This window comes from Pan troglodytes, chromosome 3, assembly GCF_028858775.2.
Source record: "Pan troglodytes isolate AG18354 chromosome 3, NHGRI_mPanTro3-v2.0_pri, whole genome shotgun sequence".
Lineage (NCBI taxonomy): Eukaryota > Metazoa > Chordata > Mammalia > Primates > Hominidae > Pan > Pan troglodytes.
This window is the reverse complement of record NC_072401.2, coordinates 53,911,684-53,930,728: the sequence shown is the minus strand read 5'-3', so window position 1 is coordinate 53,930,728 and position 19,045 is coordinate 53,911,684. Positions and strand designations below refer to the sequence as shown.

At 43.3% G+C, this 19,045-nt stretch overlaps 2 protein-coding genes across 2 annotated transcripts in view; one reads left to right on the top strand and one right to left on the bottom strand.

Moving 5' to 3' along the window:
• SCARB2 (scavenger receptor class B member 2) overlaps positions 1–16,851 on the bottom strand; it is a 55,130-nt gene extending 38,279 nt beyond the window's left edge. The window contains exon 1 of the mRNA XM_517214.8: positions 16,294–16,851. Within this exon, the coding sequence (XP_517214.2) occupies positions 16,294–16,410 (117 nt within the window). The 5' untranslated portion in view covers positions 16,411–16,851. The remainder of the gene's footprint in view (positions 1–16,293) is intronic.
• A 201-nt stretch (positions 16,852–17,052) lies between these two features.
• The window catches only part of FAM47E (family with sequence similarity 47 member E), a 70,329-nt gene continuing 68,336 nt past the window's right edge, over positions 17,053–19,045 (top strand). The window contains exon 1 of the mRNA XM_054682978.2: positions 17,053–17,285. Coding sequence (XP_054538953.1) covers positions 17,136–17,285 — 150 coding nt within the window. The 5' untranslated portion in view covers positions 17,053–17,135. The remainder of the gene's footprint in view (positions 17,286–19,045) is intronic.

Here is a 19,045-nt window from a genome sequence, read left to right as displayed (position 1 = left end):
CCAGTCTGTTGTATTCATTCGGGAAGCCCTAGCAAATTAATACACCATGACTCCCCTAAGGGTGAAGTATTCTCCCTGCCTCACTGACTTCAGGCTAGGCCAAGTGACTAGATTTGGCCAACAGGATGTGGGTGGAATGGCAATGTATCAATTTGGAGCTAAGGCCTTAAGATGCATGGCAAGTTTCTATCTGCCATCTTGAAGTTGCCACCCTTGGAAAAGAGAAGAGCAGGCCACAGGTAGCTGCTGATCCTTCAGCCTAGGTTCTAAAATGGAGATGTGTAGACTAGTCCTAAAGTGGACCAGAAGCCTGGAGTCCAGCCTCGTTCCACTGAGCCAGCTGAGCTCAAACTGCAACCAGCCTGCACACCCACATATTATTGTTATAAGCAACGAGACTGGGGAGTTACTTGTTACTCACCGTGGCAGTAGAGGCCTGATAAATACAGCGCCTGAGGTTAACAGAAACCTAACACCTGGTATTCCCAACAGTCCTCTATCTGTTAATGGAGAAAAGCCTTGTATTTTTACTGTAAAAATGGCTGAAATACAAAAATAATATAAAAGCACAGACTGCAAATAAACAAACCAAAATGTGAACTTTGAGTGTCGAGAATTTGTATCAGTTATAATTCAGGTCCGGATTAGGAGGAGTCTTCCATTCACTGTTGCTTTTGTTTGGATTTTTACACCAGAAATAAATTACTTCTGTAAGCAGAAAAAAAAAATGTTCCCTTATCTTTTTTTTTTAAGTGAAAATCTAAGAAACTCAGATTCTATAGCATGTTATGGATAGACCCTAAGGCAAGGAGAAGGAATGGACACAAAGAGAACTCACTTCATCTTGGCTTTCCTCTGTTCTAGCAAAACAAAAGCGAGCCTGATGCTGCCTCAGCTGCGGTCTGCTCTGCTGCAAAGGCCCAGGAGCAGCCGCCCCCACTCTCGGCTCCACCGCACTTTTCTTCCTATTACTGTCAGGACAGTTGAGTGAGCACTCTGTATTCCTGCCTAATTTTTCCTGACAAGCATCATAGTGTGTGAAGTTTCCAGTGAGAAAGGACTTGAGATCTCATTTATTTGTTCATGTGAAGAAAATCACCTCAGAATTAGGAACCCTGAAAGAATCAGCAAACATAAATGAACAGATGGCTAACCTCCCGGGTTTATCTTGCTGGGCTGGCATCCAGCTTTTAGGCAACCATAAATCCAAAGACAAGTGGAAGGGTTTCCAGAAAGAAGGGCTTACCAGAAAGAAGGGTAAACCTGGCTGTTCTGACATGCGTAAACAGTGTGACTTGAACTTGTTCCTCCAACTTTCAGGATAGAAATAAACATTTAGTACATTTGACTTCTTAATGAAACAAAGCAAATGAAAAACTAACAAGAACAATAAAAACTGTCCTTGGCAGCATGCCAGAGTCATAACCAACCCAGACCATGTTACAGCTGGGGCTTCTCCTCTGTCTCCCTCCACCCCCACGGCCCTTCTCTGCCTGGCCACTTCTTAGTTGAGTCACCAGCACTCAGACAAATCCTCATAGCCCCTTTTACTCCATTCAAATCTTGCCCTCAAGAGTGGTGGCTTTTCCTGCTGCTTTCATATGTCTCTTTTCCTCCACCTTACAAGTTGGATGTTTGTCAGGAAACCCTCTGTCAATCCCAGAGTAGATCACGTGCTGGAGAGAGAGAGAGAGAGAGAGAGAGAGAGTGTGTGTGTGTGTGTGTGTGCTCGCGCGAATGCACTAAGTAGGAAGAGAGATGGGGAATGAGAGAACAGAGGGAAGTTGTAAATACAGCTGCCAACATTTCTAAAACAGTGTGTCTTTATTTTTATTTTCTCACTTTCAGCTCAGAGAATGGCAGTTCCTATTCAGTTACCATTACTGCCACGCCAGCTGCAATTTACTGTGAGTCTGCTAAAGTCAGGTGCTATGCTAGGGGCTTTATAATGTACCTTATCTCTGAGTTTTACACTGACACTACAAAATAAAAATCCCCATTTTGCAGACAAAGAAATGGTGGCACTGGCTGTCCCAAGTCACAAAGCCAGTAAATGAAATCAAATCTGACCAAGTCCAGGAGTGCAGATCTACTCACCCATCCAGCAGCTGCCACCCCATGGCACCCTGAGGGTAGAGTTGCCAGATTTAGCAAATAAAACCTGGGATACCCAGTTAAATTTGAATTTCAGATAAACAACAAATAATTTTATAATATAATTATGTCCCAAATATTGCATGGGCTACGTCAAAAATGTTTTTATTCATAGGAGATGCATGCTGAAGGATTTAGGAACAAAGTGTGTGATATCTACAACTTACTTCAAATAATTCAAGAAAAAGTGCATCAGAGAGATAAATATGGCAGGATGTTAACAACTGATACATCGGACTGAACCGAAATATCACACGAGACAGACTCATACTAAAATGTTATTTGTCATCTGAAATTCAAATTTAACTGGGTGTCCTGTATTTTATTTTATTTGGCAACTCTAGCCCAGAGGGACAGTGAAACTATGGAGAAGCCATAAGTTGGACTCTGAACTCTCAGGGTTTCCTCGAGTGTTACCCGTGCCATCTGGAGGAAAGGAAACTAGGGCAGCTGCGTGAGGTCACTGTCAGCTCCTAGTAAGGAGCCCACAGGTGAGGAACCGAAAAAGGGAGAGTTCAACTCTAGAGTTTCCAGGCAGCCGCGCAGCCCCAGTATGCTAATGTGTCCAAAGAAAGCACCTCAACCTCCTGCCACAAGATGGCCCAGAGAGGGCTCTGTTTTGACTTAAACTTTTAATTTCTGCCCCTTCTATTTCTGATCCTCAGGGCATTCAAGTGTGCACTCCCAGGAGCTTGCTCGGCAAAGGAAGGCCTGAGAAACTAACAAATAATAACCTCAGCCTCAAGACCGCGGACTGTCTGGCACAGGAAGTTATTCATTCCGCCAGATACAACGAGCTAGTGTCCCCCTCAAAGGCGCCCTTTGCCAGTCTGAACAGAAAGCCATGGCTTGGGAACAACTGATCCTCCTCACCGAGGGTTCTGCTGTGGTGGTGACAGCCACCAGACAAACCTTGTAATCAGCTGAGTCTTCTTAGTTACACTAAATGAAAAAGCAACATAAGGCCTTACATCAGTTTTACAGTGTGACTCTGGATATTAAGAGTGGCACTGTGGAGTCACAATATAACTGTTGCTTATTAATTTTAACCAAGACGAACATAATGAATTTTTCCACGCACAATACTGTGGCACTACCACTAAAACAAAATACTGGAAAATTATCAAGTTCTATGGTGAATTCACAGTGTCAACAGCTAAATTAATAATTGGACTAAAAAACATACTTTTCAGTTAATCACCCAATATGTACCTACTGAGAGCTTTCTATGTGCCCGGACTATGCCCTGCAAACAGGCATAGGCCCTGTCTGTAAGAAGAAATTTAGCTAAGGACACAAAACCAACATGCATGTAACAGGGAGTGAAAAATTATGTGCAAGACTCAGTAATTCAGCCTAACAAACAGCTTATGCCTGAAATTATTTAGATCCTTCCAGTAGCATGGATCTGTGATAAAATTCCCCCATCTAAACATTTCACAGGCTGCTCCAAGACAACATGACCAAAATGGACTCATGATTTTCTCCCCTAGTTGATCACTAAGTCCTGCTGATTTCACCTCCTCCTCTTCCCCATTTCTACCCCAAGGCACATTTCATCATTGGCTTGGACTGTGACAACACTGTATGTAGGCTCCTAACTGGTCTCCCTCTCTCCAGCCTTTTTCCTTTCAAATGCTTCATCCATCTCAGCCTTCAGAGAAGCCTGTCAAAAGTGCCTAAGGGAACAGATACTCTACCCCTGCTCAAAGGATAAAGTCCACAGTCCTTGACCTGTTGTGATCTGATGCAACTGCGTCACCTGTCGCTGTCTTTTCCTGGTAGGCACTTTATGCACCAGTAACATGCAACCATCTACTGTTACCTAGCACCCACCACACAAGTTCTCAGCCAGTGCCTTGGCCTGAGTCACTCACTGCCCTTCACCCAGAAGTCTCTGCAGGGCCCTTATCACCTGGTTCACTTCTACTTGGGCTTCAGGGCTCAATTCAGAAGTGCCATCTCTCAGAAGGCCCCTCTGAACTATGTGTTTTCTCTCTGCTTTCATGAAACTTCACAAGTTTTATAAGGAAAATGTGTTCATTAGTCTTTAGTATCAGATTGGGTCTGATATTAAGAACTGTATCTTCTTCATGGATCCCCAGCACATAACATGGTTTCTGGCACAGAAGGGACACAATAAATAATTAATGAAGAAACAGATGATACCGCAGCGTAGAGCACAATGCTGTGCCAGGCATTCATCTTCTGCTGTTTACCCAGTTCTTCTTGGTAAAATCTTCAATGTGGCAAAATGCCGCATATTCTAAATAATATGTAAGAAAGGCGATCTGAATAAATAAAAAGTCTGAATTTCAGTACTGCAGAATCAAGAAGAGACAGTAACTTTCTTAGCTGCAAATATTATTTTTCAAGGAGACATTTTGGCCTCCTTTCATAAATGGTTAAGACTAGTTTGGAATTAGCAGGGTCTATTTTTATGCATAATTAATATGCCAAAGGCACACAAACATTAGTTCTAAGTCTGTTAGATCTGTCTTTAGCAATTTTGGTTTTATTGAATTTTTTATAACATCCTTTTTCATAGCAAGTATAGCATAGGATTTTCACAACCTTAAAACTGATGGAACTCTTTCATTCTTTCCACAAATATTAACTTAGCAATTCCTTTGTGCCAGCCACTGTTCTAGGTATTGGAGATATAATGGTAGACAAGATCTCCTACCTTCTCATTTTATTGGTGAATTCTAAAAACTCCTTGATATAACAAGGAACAAACTAGACTTGTAAGCAATAAAATATCACATTTATCTAAGGGAAAAATACCTAGATATTATGATAAATTAACAATCTACAGAAATTTCTATATTCATATTAGAAGAGATGTTTAAAGTAGCAGATAACATTACTACAAATGTGCAGAAAAAGTCATGTGTTGCCTCCAATTTCTATTCACAAATGAGGCTACTGATTGTTGTTACTTTATTTTTTATTTATTCAGTTACTTATTTATTTTTTGAGAGGGAGTCTCACTCTGTTGCCCAGGCTGGAGTGCAGTGGCATGACTCGGCTCACCACAACCTCCACCTCCTGGGTTCAAGCGATTCTCCTGCCTCAGCCTCTCGAGTAGCTGGGATTACAGGCACACACGACCACACCCGGCTAATTTTGTATTTTTAGTAGAGAAAGGGCTTCACCATGTTAGTCAGGCTGATCTTGAACTCCTGATCTCAGGTGACCTGCCCACCTCAGCCTCCCAAAGTGTCGAGATTACAGGTGTTGAGCCACCGTGCCCAGCCTGTTGTTACTTTAAATCAGGTAAACGCTACTCCATCCATTCCCTACCCATTCCATCATATTTGTCACAGAAAATTTGGACAATGAAGAAAGTAAAAGGAAGAAAATTTAAATCCCCTGTAATCCACATTATCGCTGTTAACATATGGGTTTATTTCCCTCTGGTCTAGTCATACATATGTGTATTTTAAACAAAATTGAGATCATATGTATTGTATCATTTTTTCGCTCATCTTTTATAAATGATTATCCTTGTTATTGAATAGGTTTTGAAACTGTTATTTTAATGTCTGTATACTAATCCACTGTATTAGTATATTTTAAAAAATATACTAAATCAGTTTATTTAATCATTCTTTTACTATAGGACATTTGTGTTGTTTTCATGCTGAAGTAAATGTTCTTGAATATATTTGTCCAAATTAGTGAATAATTTTTTTTTCTTTTTTTGAGACAGAGTCTCACTCTTGTCACTCAGGCTGGAGTGCAGTGGTGCAATCTTGGCTCACTGCAACTTGTGACTGTCATGCCTCAGCCACTGGAGTAGCTGGGATTACAGGTGCACACCACTACACCCAGCTACTTTTTGTATTTTTAGTAGAGATGGGGTTTAACCATGTGGGCCAGGCTGGTCTCTAACTCCTGGCCTCAAGTGATCCACCTACCTCGGCCTCCCAAAGTGCTGGGACTACAGGCATGAGGCACCACACCTAGCCCAAATCAGTGAATAATTTCTTAGAATAAACTCCTAGATTGGGATTATTGGGTCTAGAGACAAAAAGTTTTCATGAACTCATGAGCCTTTAAATATCAACAAGTTGCTCCAGAAAGCAGTGTATGAGCAACCATTTCAGCATATCCATCCCAATATTGGTGTTTAAGGTTTTCAGAAATCTTTGCTTCTTTAGTAGTGGCAAAATAGCATCTTCTTGTTTGAACTTGCATTTCTTGAATTACTGGAGAAGCATAACAGTTTTTACCATGTATGAAGTGAGACTGTTTTAAAACAAAAGTAAAAGAATCTTCAACCAGCATAAGCTTCCATTTGGGTACACAGAAGGCTGGTCAGAGACAGAACTGAGAACAACCTCTCTGAGCTGTGTGTAGTGAACATGGAGTCGCTGGCCAGGCTGACACCTGACCTGCAGATGAAGGAACAGATGCAGGCTGGATTAGCTTGACTGCTGAACACTGACATGACTTAATACAGCCACAACCCAAGTCAGCCTGACAGCAATCTTTTGGGAAGGCAACACCATGAGAGTGGTTAAACCAGCTGTCCTGATATAAGCCACTTCCAAGTGATAAAAATAAGCACTCAGGGAATCCATTAGGCTTTCACGGGAATCAGTAATACTTTTAAGGAAAGTTTCAGGATTCAAGAGCACTACTGGTTGTTCTTTAAGGTCAGTAAAGTGCTGCTTCATAATTAAACACAACTTAAGCATCCATGTTGCCATCTGCACAGTCTAAATTCATCCAGAGATAATGCAGACCAACTTGGAGAACTTGGCCTAATTGTGTATGGTATATTGGCCTAATTGTATACCGGACTCCAGATTAATAAAACTCATCAAATGGCAAAACACTAATTGATTTGCTTTGTTTTTTAAAATTGCTCCCTGAAACGAAACAAACCCAACCCAGACTCGTGCAGTAATTTAAGTAATTTCCACTGTTTACATAAAAGAAATAAACTGCCATTAACATTGTACTCTTATTCCCTGACCTTATTTTAACTCAGTAAAAATGTATTGGCATTCATTTATTTATGTCACTGTTGCTTAACTCATTTTGATTTTGCAACTGTCATAATTTTAACTAATGAGCTCTGATAGTTCAGATTCAAATGTAGCTCATGGGTGAACTGTACTTTGTTTATAAATTACATACAGGACAATATGGTGGAATGACAATCCCAAAAAACCTCCTGCTACAAAATACCCACTAACTTATTTTTGAAAGTTTCTAGGTGATTACAAATGTACAGCCAAGTTTGAGAACGGATGACCTAAAGGGAAAAAAAGCAGCTACCGGATAGAAACTTAAACATAGAACCAGGTGAAAATTGGGAGCGGGAGGGGAATATATATATACATATATGGGGAGTGGGGAGGGGGGTGAGAAAGAGGAGTTTCAGATGTGAATAAATAAGAAATAAGGCCACGGAAACAAGGCCCACATTCTGTGTGTAACTTGCACAGCCAGTCTCATTATTTTTCAACCCGTTTGGTTGTGATTATATCTCTCAAAATTGAAATAAGTAATATTTTCATTACCTACCTATTTCTATGTCTCCTCTTCCATTACTGTTGATTATCAGAAGCACAGTGTTAAAAGAAAATATCCTTAAAATGGGAATTGTGGGCGCTGGGAGGACTGGTGAGATGTTAGTCAAAGGACACAAAATTTCAGTTTGATATAAACAAATTCAAGAGATCTAATGTACATCATGGTGATCACAGTGGATAACAATATATTGGGCCAGGCACAGTGGCTCATGCCTGTAATCCCAGCACTTTAGGAGGCAAAGGTGGGAGGATTGCTTAAGCTCAGGAATTTGAGACCAGCCTGGGCAACACAGCAAGACCCCATCTCTACAAAAAAAATATTTAAAAATTAGCCTGGCATGGTGCACACCTGTAGTTCCAGCAACTTTAGAGTTTAAGGCAGGAGGATGGCTTGAACCCAGGAGGTCAAGGCTGCAGTGAGCCATGGTAGTGGCACTGTACTCCAGCCTGGGTGATAGAGAGAAGCCCTATCTCAAAACAAAAACAAAAACAAAAACAAAAATAAAATTTAAAAAACCCCCAAAATATTGTATATTTGAAAAATGCTGAGATTAGATTTTGTGTTCTTACCACAAAACAAAGATAAGTAATTGAGGTAAGGTGTATGTTAAACAGCTTGATTTAGCCATTTCACTATGTATATCTATCTATATGTATATCTCTCTCAAAACATCATGTTGCATGCCCTAAATATGTACAATTTTGACTTGTCAATTAAAAAATGAATTTAAAAAAATGGGACTTGTGATGAGTGATTACATTAGTGTAACAATGGCACTCTGCCTCACACTGTCTCTGGAAAGTGTGTAAAATTCAGATGCTGAAGGGGCCAGATGGCTAGGGCAAATGAGTGACACAGGCCGTGGGTTTGTACATTTGTTTGCATGTCAAACCCCAGCAACAATATTCATTTCTACAGAGAAACATGCCCTCCCCCATTTCTGTTAAACACATGATCCTCTCAAGCTATCTTTCATTTTCCTTCTTTTGGTAAGGATGTCAGATATAGAGAAACATTTCTCTACTCTAAGAAACACAACAGCACATGCACAACAACGGATACCTTCACTGGGCCTTGGGAGCCAATAAGGGCGCAAAGGACGGTGGGTGCTGTGGTCTGAATGTTTATGTCCCCTCAAAACTCCTTTGTCGATATCCTTACCCCCAAGGTGGTGAGATTAGGAGGTGGGGCCTTTGGAGGTGATTAGGTCATGAGCGTAGAACCCTCTCGAATGGGATTAGTTCTCATAAAAGGTACCCCAGAGAGCTCATTTGCCATGTGAGGTTAGAGTGAGAAGACCATAATCTATGAGGCAGTGGACCCTCACCATACCCCAAATCTGCCGGGGCCTTGATCTTGGACTTCCTAGCCTCCAGAACTGTAAGAAATAAATTTCTGTTGTTTATAAGCCACCCAGTCTATGCTATTTTGTGACAGCAGCCTGAATGGACTAAGACAGTGGGAAACAGGGAAGGCAGGTCTCTTCTTAGGGTCAGCCTCTTTTCTGCCGAGACAGCTACCACACAGAACTTGGTATGACGAGTACCAAAGAACATCCACATGTTTCAAGAGAAGCTGGAAATCTGGACCAATATGTGAAGTTTCCAGATTTTAAAGGTATAAATCATTCATGAGTCAAACATGTGACCACTGGCCTACAGAGTGAGGCAAAATGTGAGACTAAACAACAAAATGCAAACAAAATCATTTCCAAAGAAATTATTTTCTCTACTCATCCAAGTAACACTTACTGACCATCTATTTTGAATAAGACATTGCATTTGGCGGTAAGAAAAGACACAAAACTAAATACGACAGGACATCTACCTTCAAAGAGAGCTTTCATACTAGATTAAAATACCAAATTACGTCATATGGGTTGAAAATCCCTGCAGGGCTGAGGCCAGAAGGGAATTATTGAGTAATTCAATTATGGAGATATGAATGCTCTTGTCTACTTTGATCAGCACTCGGGGAAAGACAAGAGATTGTGGAACTGGAATTACTGATGGCCCAAACTCCTGTTTTTAACACTGGACTCACAGGAAAGCCAAAAGGACACAGTAAATCAAAGACACACCAAGCAAAATCCTGGTTGTTTGAAAATGTTAACAAGATAGCTTCCAAACTGGCCTTACAGGAATATAAAACAGGGATATTATGTATTTTAAAAAATATTCTAAAAAAATAATTAAATGAAAACTAGATCAACAGTTCTCAAAGTGTGATCTCAGGACCCCTGGGGAGCCCCAAGACCTTCTTAGGAGGCGCCCACAAGGTCAAAACTATTTTAATACTAAGGTATCATTTGCGTTTTTAATTCTATTATTTCTCTGAGTGTAGAGTGGAGTTTTCCAGAGGTTACGCGATATATAATGATGTCATATTGGAAAATGTGCTTGTGTAGTCTTCTGTTTTAAACATTTCTCAAAAATACATATCAGTTTCAATTTCTAATATTGTAAATATCAATAGGTATGGAAACATAAGTTCTTTGGGGTCCTCAATAATTTTTAAGAATATGAGGGGCCCAGGAGTTTAAATTGGATTATAAAATCTGCAAGGGTAGAGACTGCCTCTTGTTTAGTGTTATATCTATAGCTCTTAGCACACTGCCTTGCAAATGGTACACACTCAGTAAATATTTGTCAAATAAAAGAATGACTGCCAAAGCATGTACCCAAAAGTGCATTTAGATATAGAAAGCAAACACCTAAAGTGGTCTTTATTTTCCCTTGGTTGTTTTTTCCAGTCACCAGCTTGGATTAAAAATGGTCCCTTCCTTAGTGTATAGTGTATAGATCTAGTGCATATCTTGATGATACGGCCAGGAATGTCTAGTAACTTGGCCAACATCCTATGTTTTCATTAATGAGCTTATAATTCCACCTCCTGATTCTTCCTGGGAAACAAGCAAATGTCTGGCAGAACAGATGGCTCCTCTGCTGTGGCCTGACAGAATGAAATCTTGGATTTATTTAACAATAAAGCAAAGTAGTTTCCACAGGCAGGAACCTTCCCCTCCTCACCAAATAATATTTCCTTTAATGTAAACTTGCAGATTAATAGTAATTATAAGTAGTAATCTCCTCAATCAGAATTACCATCTTAAGGAATGAAGACATGGTCTAAAATAATCACTATACAAATATAAACACCTTTTTTAAAAATGCATATTCCCAAAATTGCAGATTACGATCCCACAGCAACCTGCCTCCAGTAATGGATTTTATGATAAGCACTTTAACCTGAGTTCTGTTCCTAATGAGTCTGATTCAGCAAGTCTGGGATGGGGTCTGGTATTTTCTAAATCTTTGTAAGTGATTTAGATGCATCTCCTAGAGTCTAGGGGCTATGCTGACAACTGTTAGCCTACTATATTGTCTTAATCATTAATAACGAATGCACTCATAGTCAACATGAATTAGTAAGACACTAAAATAAACTTAATATGATTTTGATATCACAAGATCGTGTTTCTAAAAGCCAGGAAAGAATTTGGATAATTTTGCTTAGGAGTTAGAGAATCTTGCAAGGAAATTAATGACACTGCCTCTGTTTACAGTGCTATAGTTTCTTCCTGTGCTGAGCCAATCACATTGCTCCGTTATAAACTTGGAAAAGAGAAACTAGGAGATGAAGCACGTCTATGAGAGGTCAACAGCTGGAAAGTCACACTGAGGTGGGGCTGAGCAAGCCCGGATGAGTACAGAGCCAGGCTGAGTAAACAGAGGAAGCCTGTTGGTGGAGAAAGCAGAGGAAAAAGTGGGAGGCAGAGTGTGCCTGCTTCCTGCTGACTTTCCACTTTCGGTTGTCCTCTCAGGAGGCCTTACTGTGCCATGGTTCTTGCCCTTTGATTTCTATGAGCTTCCCCTTCCAGATTTACAGAAAGAAAAAAAAAAGAATCCTATCTTGCCAGAGCTAGTTTGAGTAGGCCTCAACTCCTTAAGAGAGCCAAGAAGCGGGATACATTGTGGTCTGTAAGGACAATGTAGCATGAGAGGTGACGGATGGCCATAGAATTTATTGTCCAAAGCAGAAATCTTTTGGAGGAAAGGGGGTGTTAGTGATTACACCAGCACAACAGGTACACAGAAACCATGTAGGACTATTCCAGGCAAATGGGATGTACGGTCATCCTTGAGATGGGAAAAGTGGGTTCAGGATCAGAAGGCTAGCTGGCACGCTCTCTCCTTCCCTCTCCATTTGACTTTAGGTAAGTCACTTCTATTCCAAGAGCCTCAATTTCCTTGACCGTAAGATAACAGATTTAAGATATCTTTACAGGTTTTTTCTGATCAAGAAAAATCTCAGACTAAGATAAGTCTTCTTTGAATAGAGGCAACTCAGGAGATGAGGTAGATATGCAAGAAGGAGCCTTTTAAAATGATATATAGCTGAATGCCTTTACATACACATCAATAAAGATGTTTTGCTGATTTGACTTTAAAAAACAAGATCCCATATAGTCACCAATCAAAGCAATCTGGTTATCAGTGATTACATTTTACTTCTTTTTCTATTTTTATTTTTATTTTTTTTGAGACAGAGTCTTGCTCTGTCGCCCAGGCTGGAGTTCAAGGGAGCCATCTTGGCTCACTGCAACCTCCGCCTCCCGGATTCAAGCGATTCTCCTGCCTCAGCCTCCCGAGTAGCTGGGACTACAGGCACCTGCCACCACGCCTAGCTAATTTCTGTATTTTTAGTAGAGACAGGGTTTCACCATATTGGCCAGGCTGGTCTCGAACTCCCGACCTTGTGATCCACCCGATTCAGCCTCCCAAAGTGTTAGGATAACAGGCATGAGCCACCACGCCTGGCCTATATTTTACTTCTTGAGGCATCGGTAGAACAGCTCCAGAGTTTCTATGGCTCCCAAAAGAAACCAGCTGGTACTGACTTGCCCAGAGCCTCAGGTCCAGATGAAGGGGAAGTGTATTTGTCCTGTTCATTGCATCTGAGAGACCTAATGCTACAGTCCTGCCTTGACCTGTGAAGAGGAAGTCAAAGGTGTAAACAGTCTCCCACTGGTTCCCTTGCCAGCCCATCCCTTGTTGGCCAGCCCTGACTGTGGCCAGTTCTGCATCCCTATTACTGGGAGACAGTCAACCTGCCAGCACGTCTGCAGAGATTAGGAGCGCAAACTTCATATTCTGAACTGCATAGCTGCTCTTAAAGGTCATGGGATCTCAGAAGTTTGGAGCTAAGAGGAACCATAGCTTGTATAATAAGTTTCAATTCACAGATGACAAATATAGCTAAAGACATAACAACTGTTAACATTCAGGCATTGTGCGAGGCATTGTGCTGGGTGCTTTATAGAAATCATATTATTTCATTCTTGTGACAACTCTATGAGTTAAGTATTCTTATCCTTATTATTCCTATTTTCAAAATGAGGATCCTTAGGTTTTGAGGGATTAAATAACTTGCCACTGTGCTTGTTCAGCTTAGTCCAAGAAATCCTTACGGACAGAAAAAAAATGTTTGATTCAGTTCTGCTGATTCTCAGGACACTCTTCTTTCTATTAAAATGATCACAGGCGAGTGAAGAGGCATTTAATATGTATCTCAGGCACTGTGCTAGGTGTCAAGGCAGTTCACTGGGATATCAGATGAAATGTAACATAAACTCCTGCCTTTCCAGGCCTAAGGGAGGAAAAGGAACTGCTGGGTCTCTGCAAAGCTCTCTTCATGAAGGCCCAAACGCTTGTAAGGAAATGCCTTATTAATGCTCATAATATCCCCTAGGAAGAGGGTGTGGGAAAAAGAGAAGTACTATTATGCCTCTCTTGCAAATGAGAAAATTGAAGCAGTAACAATTACAGGCCTTGCCCAATACGAGGCAGTCACCACTGAGGCCAAAAATGAAACAAAATTGTCTTGGTTCCTTCCACGATATTCACTGGCCAAAATTAAAAGTCTCCCTTCAGTTACCTCTGGTCACTGCAGGGTTCAAGGACAATTATCATTTGAGACAACTTTTTGGATAGGAATTATCTTACTAAGCTTCCCACACCTACTCATTTGAATTTCATCCCTTTTCCCTTTTCCCTTTTTAACGTAGACAAGTCGGGGCATAGACAATCTTCAAATGAAAAAACAAAGAACTGGAAATATCAGAGTAGATTATATTATAACTACATTAGAATCAAGTTATGAATGAATTCTCCCATAGTAATACTAGTGGCAATAAAGATGACTGCCATATATTGATTACCTATTCTGTGCCTGATACTATGCTAAGTGCTTTATACTTGGTCCTACAATAATACACATGCAGAGACAAATCCAGGTTTTGTGGGTCCTGAAGCTTATACAATTTGAAGGGTCCTTCTTAAGAAAAAAGAAAATTTGGGATACAGAATGAGGTACAGGGCTTCGCAAGGGTCTGTGCAAGTGAGGGACCCAAAGCTTAACTTTGCGAGTTTCATGGTAAATGCATCACTGTGCCCAAGTTAGCTAACAGCTCGTATCCCCAGTTTTACAAGCAATAAAATTGAGGACCAGGTAAGTTAAGTAACTTGACGTAAGTCATAAAGCTTATACTGGCAAGGATAGGATTTGAACATATGGAATCTGACTCCAAATCTCACGTATTTTCTTTGTGTGGCTTCTAATAAAAATAAAGTTGCTATCACTTATTAAACACTAACTATATCCCAGAAAGATCACACCTTAAGGTTATAAGAATTATTTGACAAAGCAGATGTGATCATTAGTCCTTATTATCCCTATTTACAGATGGGGAAAACATGAATCAAGTAAGATTAAACAGCCCACGGTCACCCAGCTGGGACATAGTGGAAGCTAGGTTTCATGCCCAGGAGTGTAACATCCTCAATCTTTCCCACTGTCCCATGCTACCTACCACCCTACAGGTAATACAGGAAAAAGCAGAATAGCGATGTGTGACTTACCTCTAATGACAACAGTATTTCCACACCTGCCCACTGAAACTAGCCCTGTCCTTTAGTTTCATACAATACACCGTGCAGTCCTCCTTAGCTGGGATTGAGCAGCTCTGAAAGTCCACTTCCCTATACTATTACTTATCAGAACAGAGTCCATTCCTCATGGAGAAAACCACTTGGAAATACCAACACAAACTCAGGCCCCAGCCAAGTTGCCTTACAGCCACCCCCTCACCCAGAGAAATGGAGACACACAGAGACTCTAAGGGCTGGCTATATGGGAACCACGGGGAAGATCACTCATCCTATAGGGCTCCTTGAAACAGCCTTTCAAAGCCATATAAGAAAACTCACATATTTACTATAATTGGATTGCTTTACTCTAGTCACCCAAAGCAAGAGTTTACATCCTCAAACACAGCTCACCATGGATTTGGACATGGACAGGAGTGGAGAAAGGATTCAGTTTCTTTTTTCCTTGAACATGATTGCTCAGAGGAAACTGACCCTCGAGACGCTCAGACAGTGGGCCTTGTCTTCCCTCGGCAATGTGAACTTTAAAAATTACATTATGCTTTGCCATGGTGCTTTTTGAAAAACTGCCTTTAACTGCCAGATTTCAGGTACTCACTTAATTCCTTTTGGAAACTCAGTTAAAGGAAGATATCCATTGCCACCTGGAATAAAACAGCTTTACTGACTGGAGAGTGCAGTGATTCAAAGTAGACTAGGCCTGGGCTTTTTTATCTGGCCGCAGCAAGTGCAGACCAGTGGGAGAAATGAAGCGTGCAGTTATGGATGCTAACAAGAAAGGCTGCTGCTCCAGTGATTTTTTTTTTCTTTTTTAAGGAAAAAATGATCCCAGTAACTCTCTCTTGTTCCTCTTTTGACACAGCTTGGTGGATGTGGGGGAAAGGGCAGATGAAATGACCAGTGAAATCAAAAGATGAAGTCTTCTTAAAGGACTGGCTCTCCAGCCCAATCATCTAGAGGAAGAGACAAGTTCAGATTCTTGTAGGGTATCTAAATGCATCTGTGCCTGAAAATTATGGCCGTTTGAGAAAAACAAGAATTCATGGTGAGACAAAGCAACACAGACTGTTGGTACAAGATACAAAGCCACTAAGTCAGCGTTCAGCAAAGACTGATGGATGAATTGTCACCCAGCCTAAAGGACTGGCCCAGCTACCAACTGCCCCTGCCCAGCCCAAGAGGGCAAGAACACAATAGACCGCACACCCACGTCTCATCCCCAGGCGCACACCACTTCAAAGGCTACAGCAAGCAGACAACATAACCTGCCTCTTCTGCGGTGTCTTTCATTCAGTTCTGTTTCTTCATGAAGTGGGAAGGAAACAAGTTTGGGCCCACCTGAGATTGGGGTGTAGACGGAAGGAGTGGGGAGAGATGCAAACGACAGAACACAACCGAAGGCCTTTTTAAAAGTCAGGATCCATAGCCTTACTTATCACTGTAAAGGGAACAGAGTCGGCTCCATCCTTCCCTATCCTTCTTTAACCCTCGCCTACCAAGCCCTGGAAGACAGGGACGCAAGAAGAGCTCTAGCGCGGAGGGCCTGCCTGAGTGCAGGTCTTTCCCATACAAGATGCAGCAGCAGGGATGGGAGGGTGGGCTGGACGACTCCACAACACACACACAGCCCGCCCCGCCTCACCTTCTCGATACTCTGGTCTACAGCCTTCTGGAAGACCCGGGCCACCAGCAGCGTGACGCTGGTCACCAGCAGGAGCAGGGACAACGTCCCCGCCGTGTAGAAGCAGCACCGGCCCATTCTGTGCGCCGCTCACGGGCCGGGCCGAGCCGCACCCGCCAGGGATCCAACTGCAAGGAGGGAGGAGCCGCCGCAGAGGCGTCGAAGACCCGGGACCCTTCGGCGCCACGCCCTCCCGGCGCCCGGTTCGTGCGCGCAGCTCTGGGCTCCGCGGCCTGGCGAGCGCGGCCCCGGGTGCACGGGGCGGATGGGGCCGCGGAGGGACGGGCCCGGACTCGGTTTCGGTTTCCTTCGCCGGGCAGCCGTGGCGCCCGCCTAGCGCAGCTCGGGAGAGTGCAGGGAGTGCGCAGGGACGTGACGTTCGCGGGCCGGGCTCGCCGCAACCCCGCGAGGCAACCGCCGGCGACTGCGCTGGGAGGCGGGCGGGGGCGGAGGCCGCAGTCATGTGCCCTGCGGCGGCGGCAGTGATTCGGCCCGCGCCCTCCCCGGCCGGTCCCCGGTGGCCCTGAGTGGCTGCGGCGCCTGAGCCAGGCCCGGCCTGGCCGCTCCCAGCGCCCTGCACCGCAGGCCCAGCGCTCGCCCCACCGAAATCGCCGAACCTGGTTCACACACTCATTTACTCATTCCGCAGATAGGTCTGAGGGCCTCCCATGGGCCACGCGCTGGGGATTCAAGGTGGCTGGGACATTCCCCTGCTCTAGAGGCGCTCGCAAGTTAGCGGGGACACCGTTACCGCAATTACAACACAATGTAGCAAGTGCTTCTACCAGGTGCCTGCTGAGATCATGCCAGCAAGCATGTTCTGCCTGGATGACCTAGGGCCCCACATTGAACTGGGGCCTGGGGGATGCATAAGTTTGTCACGTAAGGGGCATGTGCAAGAAAGGAAGATGTGCAAAAAAGGGAGGAGGAGGCATTTCACGGAGAAGGAAACGGTGAGCAAAGGCATTGGGGGTGAAAGAGCAAAACCTGTAGGAAGCAAGAAGGAAGTTCCTTTTGACTGTAGGCTCAGGTGTTCAGGGGGTGGAGTCGGAGGTGTTGAGGCCCCAAGAGGTCAGACTTTGAAGGGCTCTTGGTATCCTGTTAAAGATGTGGAAGTTGGGAAGGAGCTTAAAGCAGGCATCGCTGGTGTTCTTGCCTGCTTTGCTCACTATGGTGTCCCAGACACCCAGGACCAAGACCTGCACACAGCCAGGACTCAAGAAGTGTTCGTTAAATGAGTGTTTCTTCTATGCCAGCCCTTTACTAGTTTCTTTGCACAGTTCTACTCATTTAATACCCTTGGCAGTCCTATGAATAGGAGGTTGTGTTTGTCCCAGTCCTCCAGAAACAGTTCCAGATGGGGGTACTATGCAAGAGAGTTTTGAGGGAAAACAGGGAGCTGGACCTGGGATGCAGGTGTGATCCTTGTGAAGGAAAGAGGCAAGCAAGGAAGGAAGGTTGGGTGGAAGGAAGCATTTGATATATATACAGTTCATGTATAAAAAGTTCAGCAAGGCCATTGGGGTGGGGAATCCTTTAGCCAAATGGGCTTGTCCCAGAAGTCTGGCATCTCCCAGAAAGAGGCCTGCCTTAGTATCCCTGCTGTGCTCAGTCATGAGCTGGGAGCAGCCTTAGGAAGCTGGCCTTTGCAGCAACCTAGGGATAAATATCAGGGTATGGATTTCAGCAGAGCTCAGCAGTTGAGGCGGAGCCATTGGTCAGTTGTGCTATCTACACTGCAAGATCCAAGAAGTACATTTTCTTGGCAACTATAGTGTATTATCCTCATTTTACACTCAAGAACACTGGGGCTCTGAGTTAAGTAACCTAACAAGCTCAACCGGTTGCTGAGTGGTGGATCCTGCTTGAACCAGGATGTAGGGCTGGCTGTTGGCTTCCAAAACCCTCACTTTTTCTACTCTGCGCATTGCTGCATCCCAATCTGTCACTAATGAGAATCTGAGGACAGCAAATCAGTTAGGAGGCTTTGTTGAAGACTTGGTGAGATAGCATGATGGTTTAAAAATGGTGGCAAATTATTTGTTACTCCTTTCGTTGAGAGGTGGGGTCTATACTTTCTCGCTTTGAATTTGGGCAGGTTTTAGCAATTTGTTAAACCAATAGAATACAGTGGAAATGACCATATCCTGGAACTTCTGAAGCTGGATCATAAATGCCTTGCAACTTCTGCCGGGGCCTTTGGAAATTCTTGCTCTTGGAGCCTCAAGTCACCCCTAAGTTCAGCTACCCGGAGACTGCTGCAGAGAACATGGGAAAGACTGTGGGGAGAAGCCCTGAGTCTGTAGGAAGAGAAATGTCCCACCAGTCCCCAGCTGTCCCTAGCCTTTTGAGTCACAGGCCCTAGACATTATAGAGCAGAGGTGAGTGGTCCCTGCTGAGCCCTGCTCAAAATGCAAAATAAAGGATTGTTGTTGTTTAAGCCACTGAGTGTTGGTGTGGTAGGTTACTCAGTAGATAACTGGAGCAGATGGTAAGGGCAGAACTGAGGCTGGGACATCTTGTAGCTACCAAAGCTCTTCAAGCAGCAGCCCCAGAGGACCAGTCCTGTGTTCAAATAGAACCTGGTGGGGTCCTGAATGATTCAACTGTCCCCAGCCTGATGGGTGGGTGGTCTCCAGTCCTCAGGTGTCCACAATCGGCAGCCTTTCTCTTCCCCTAATCCTGCCTCTTCTCTGCTGTTAAGTTTCAGTTA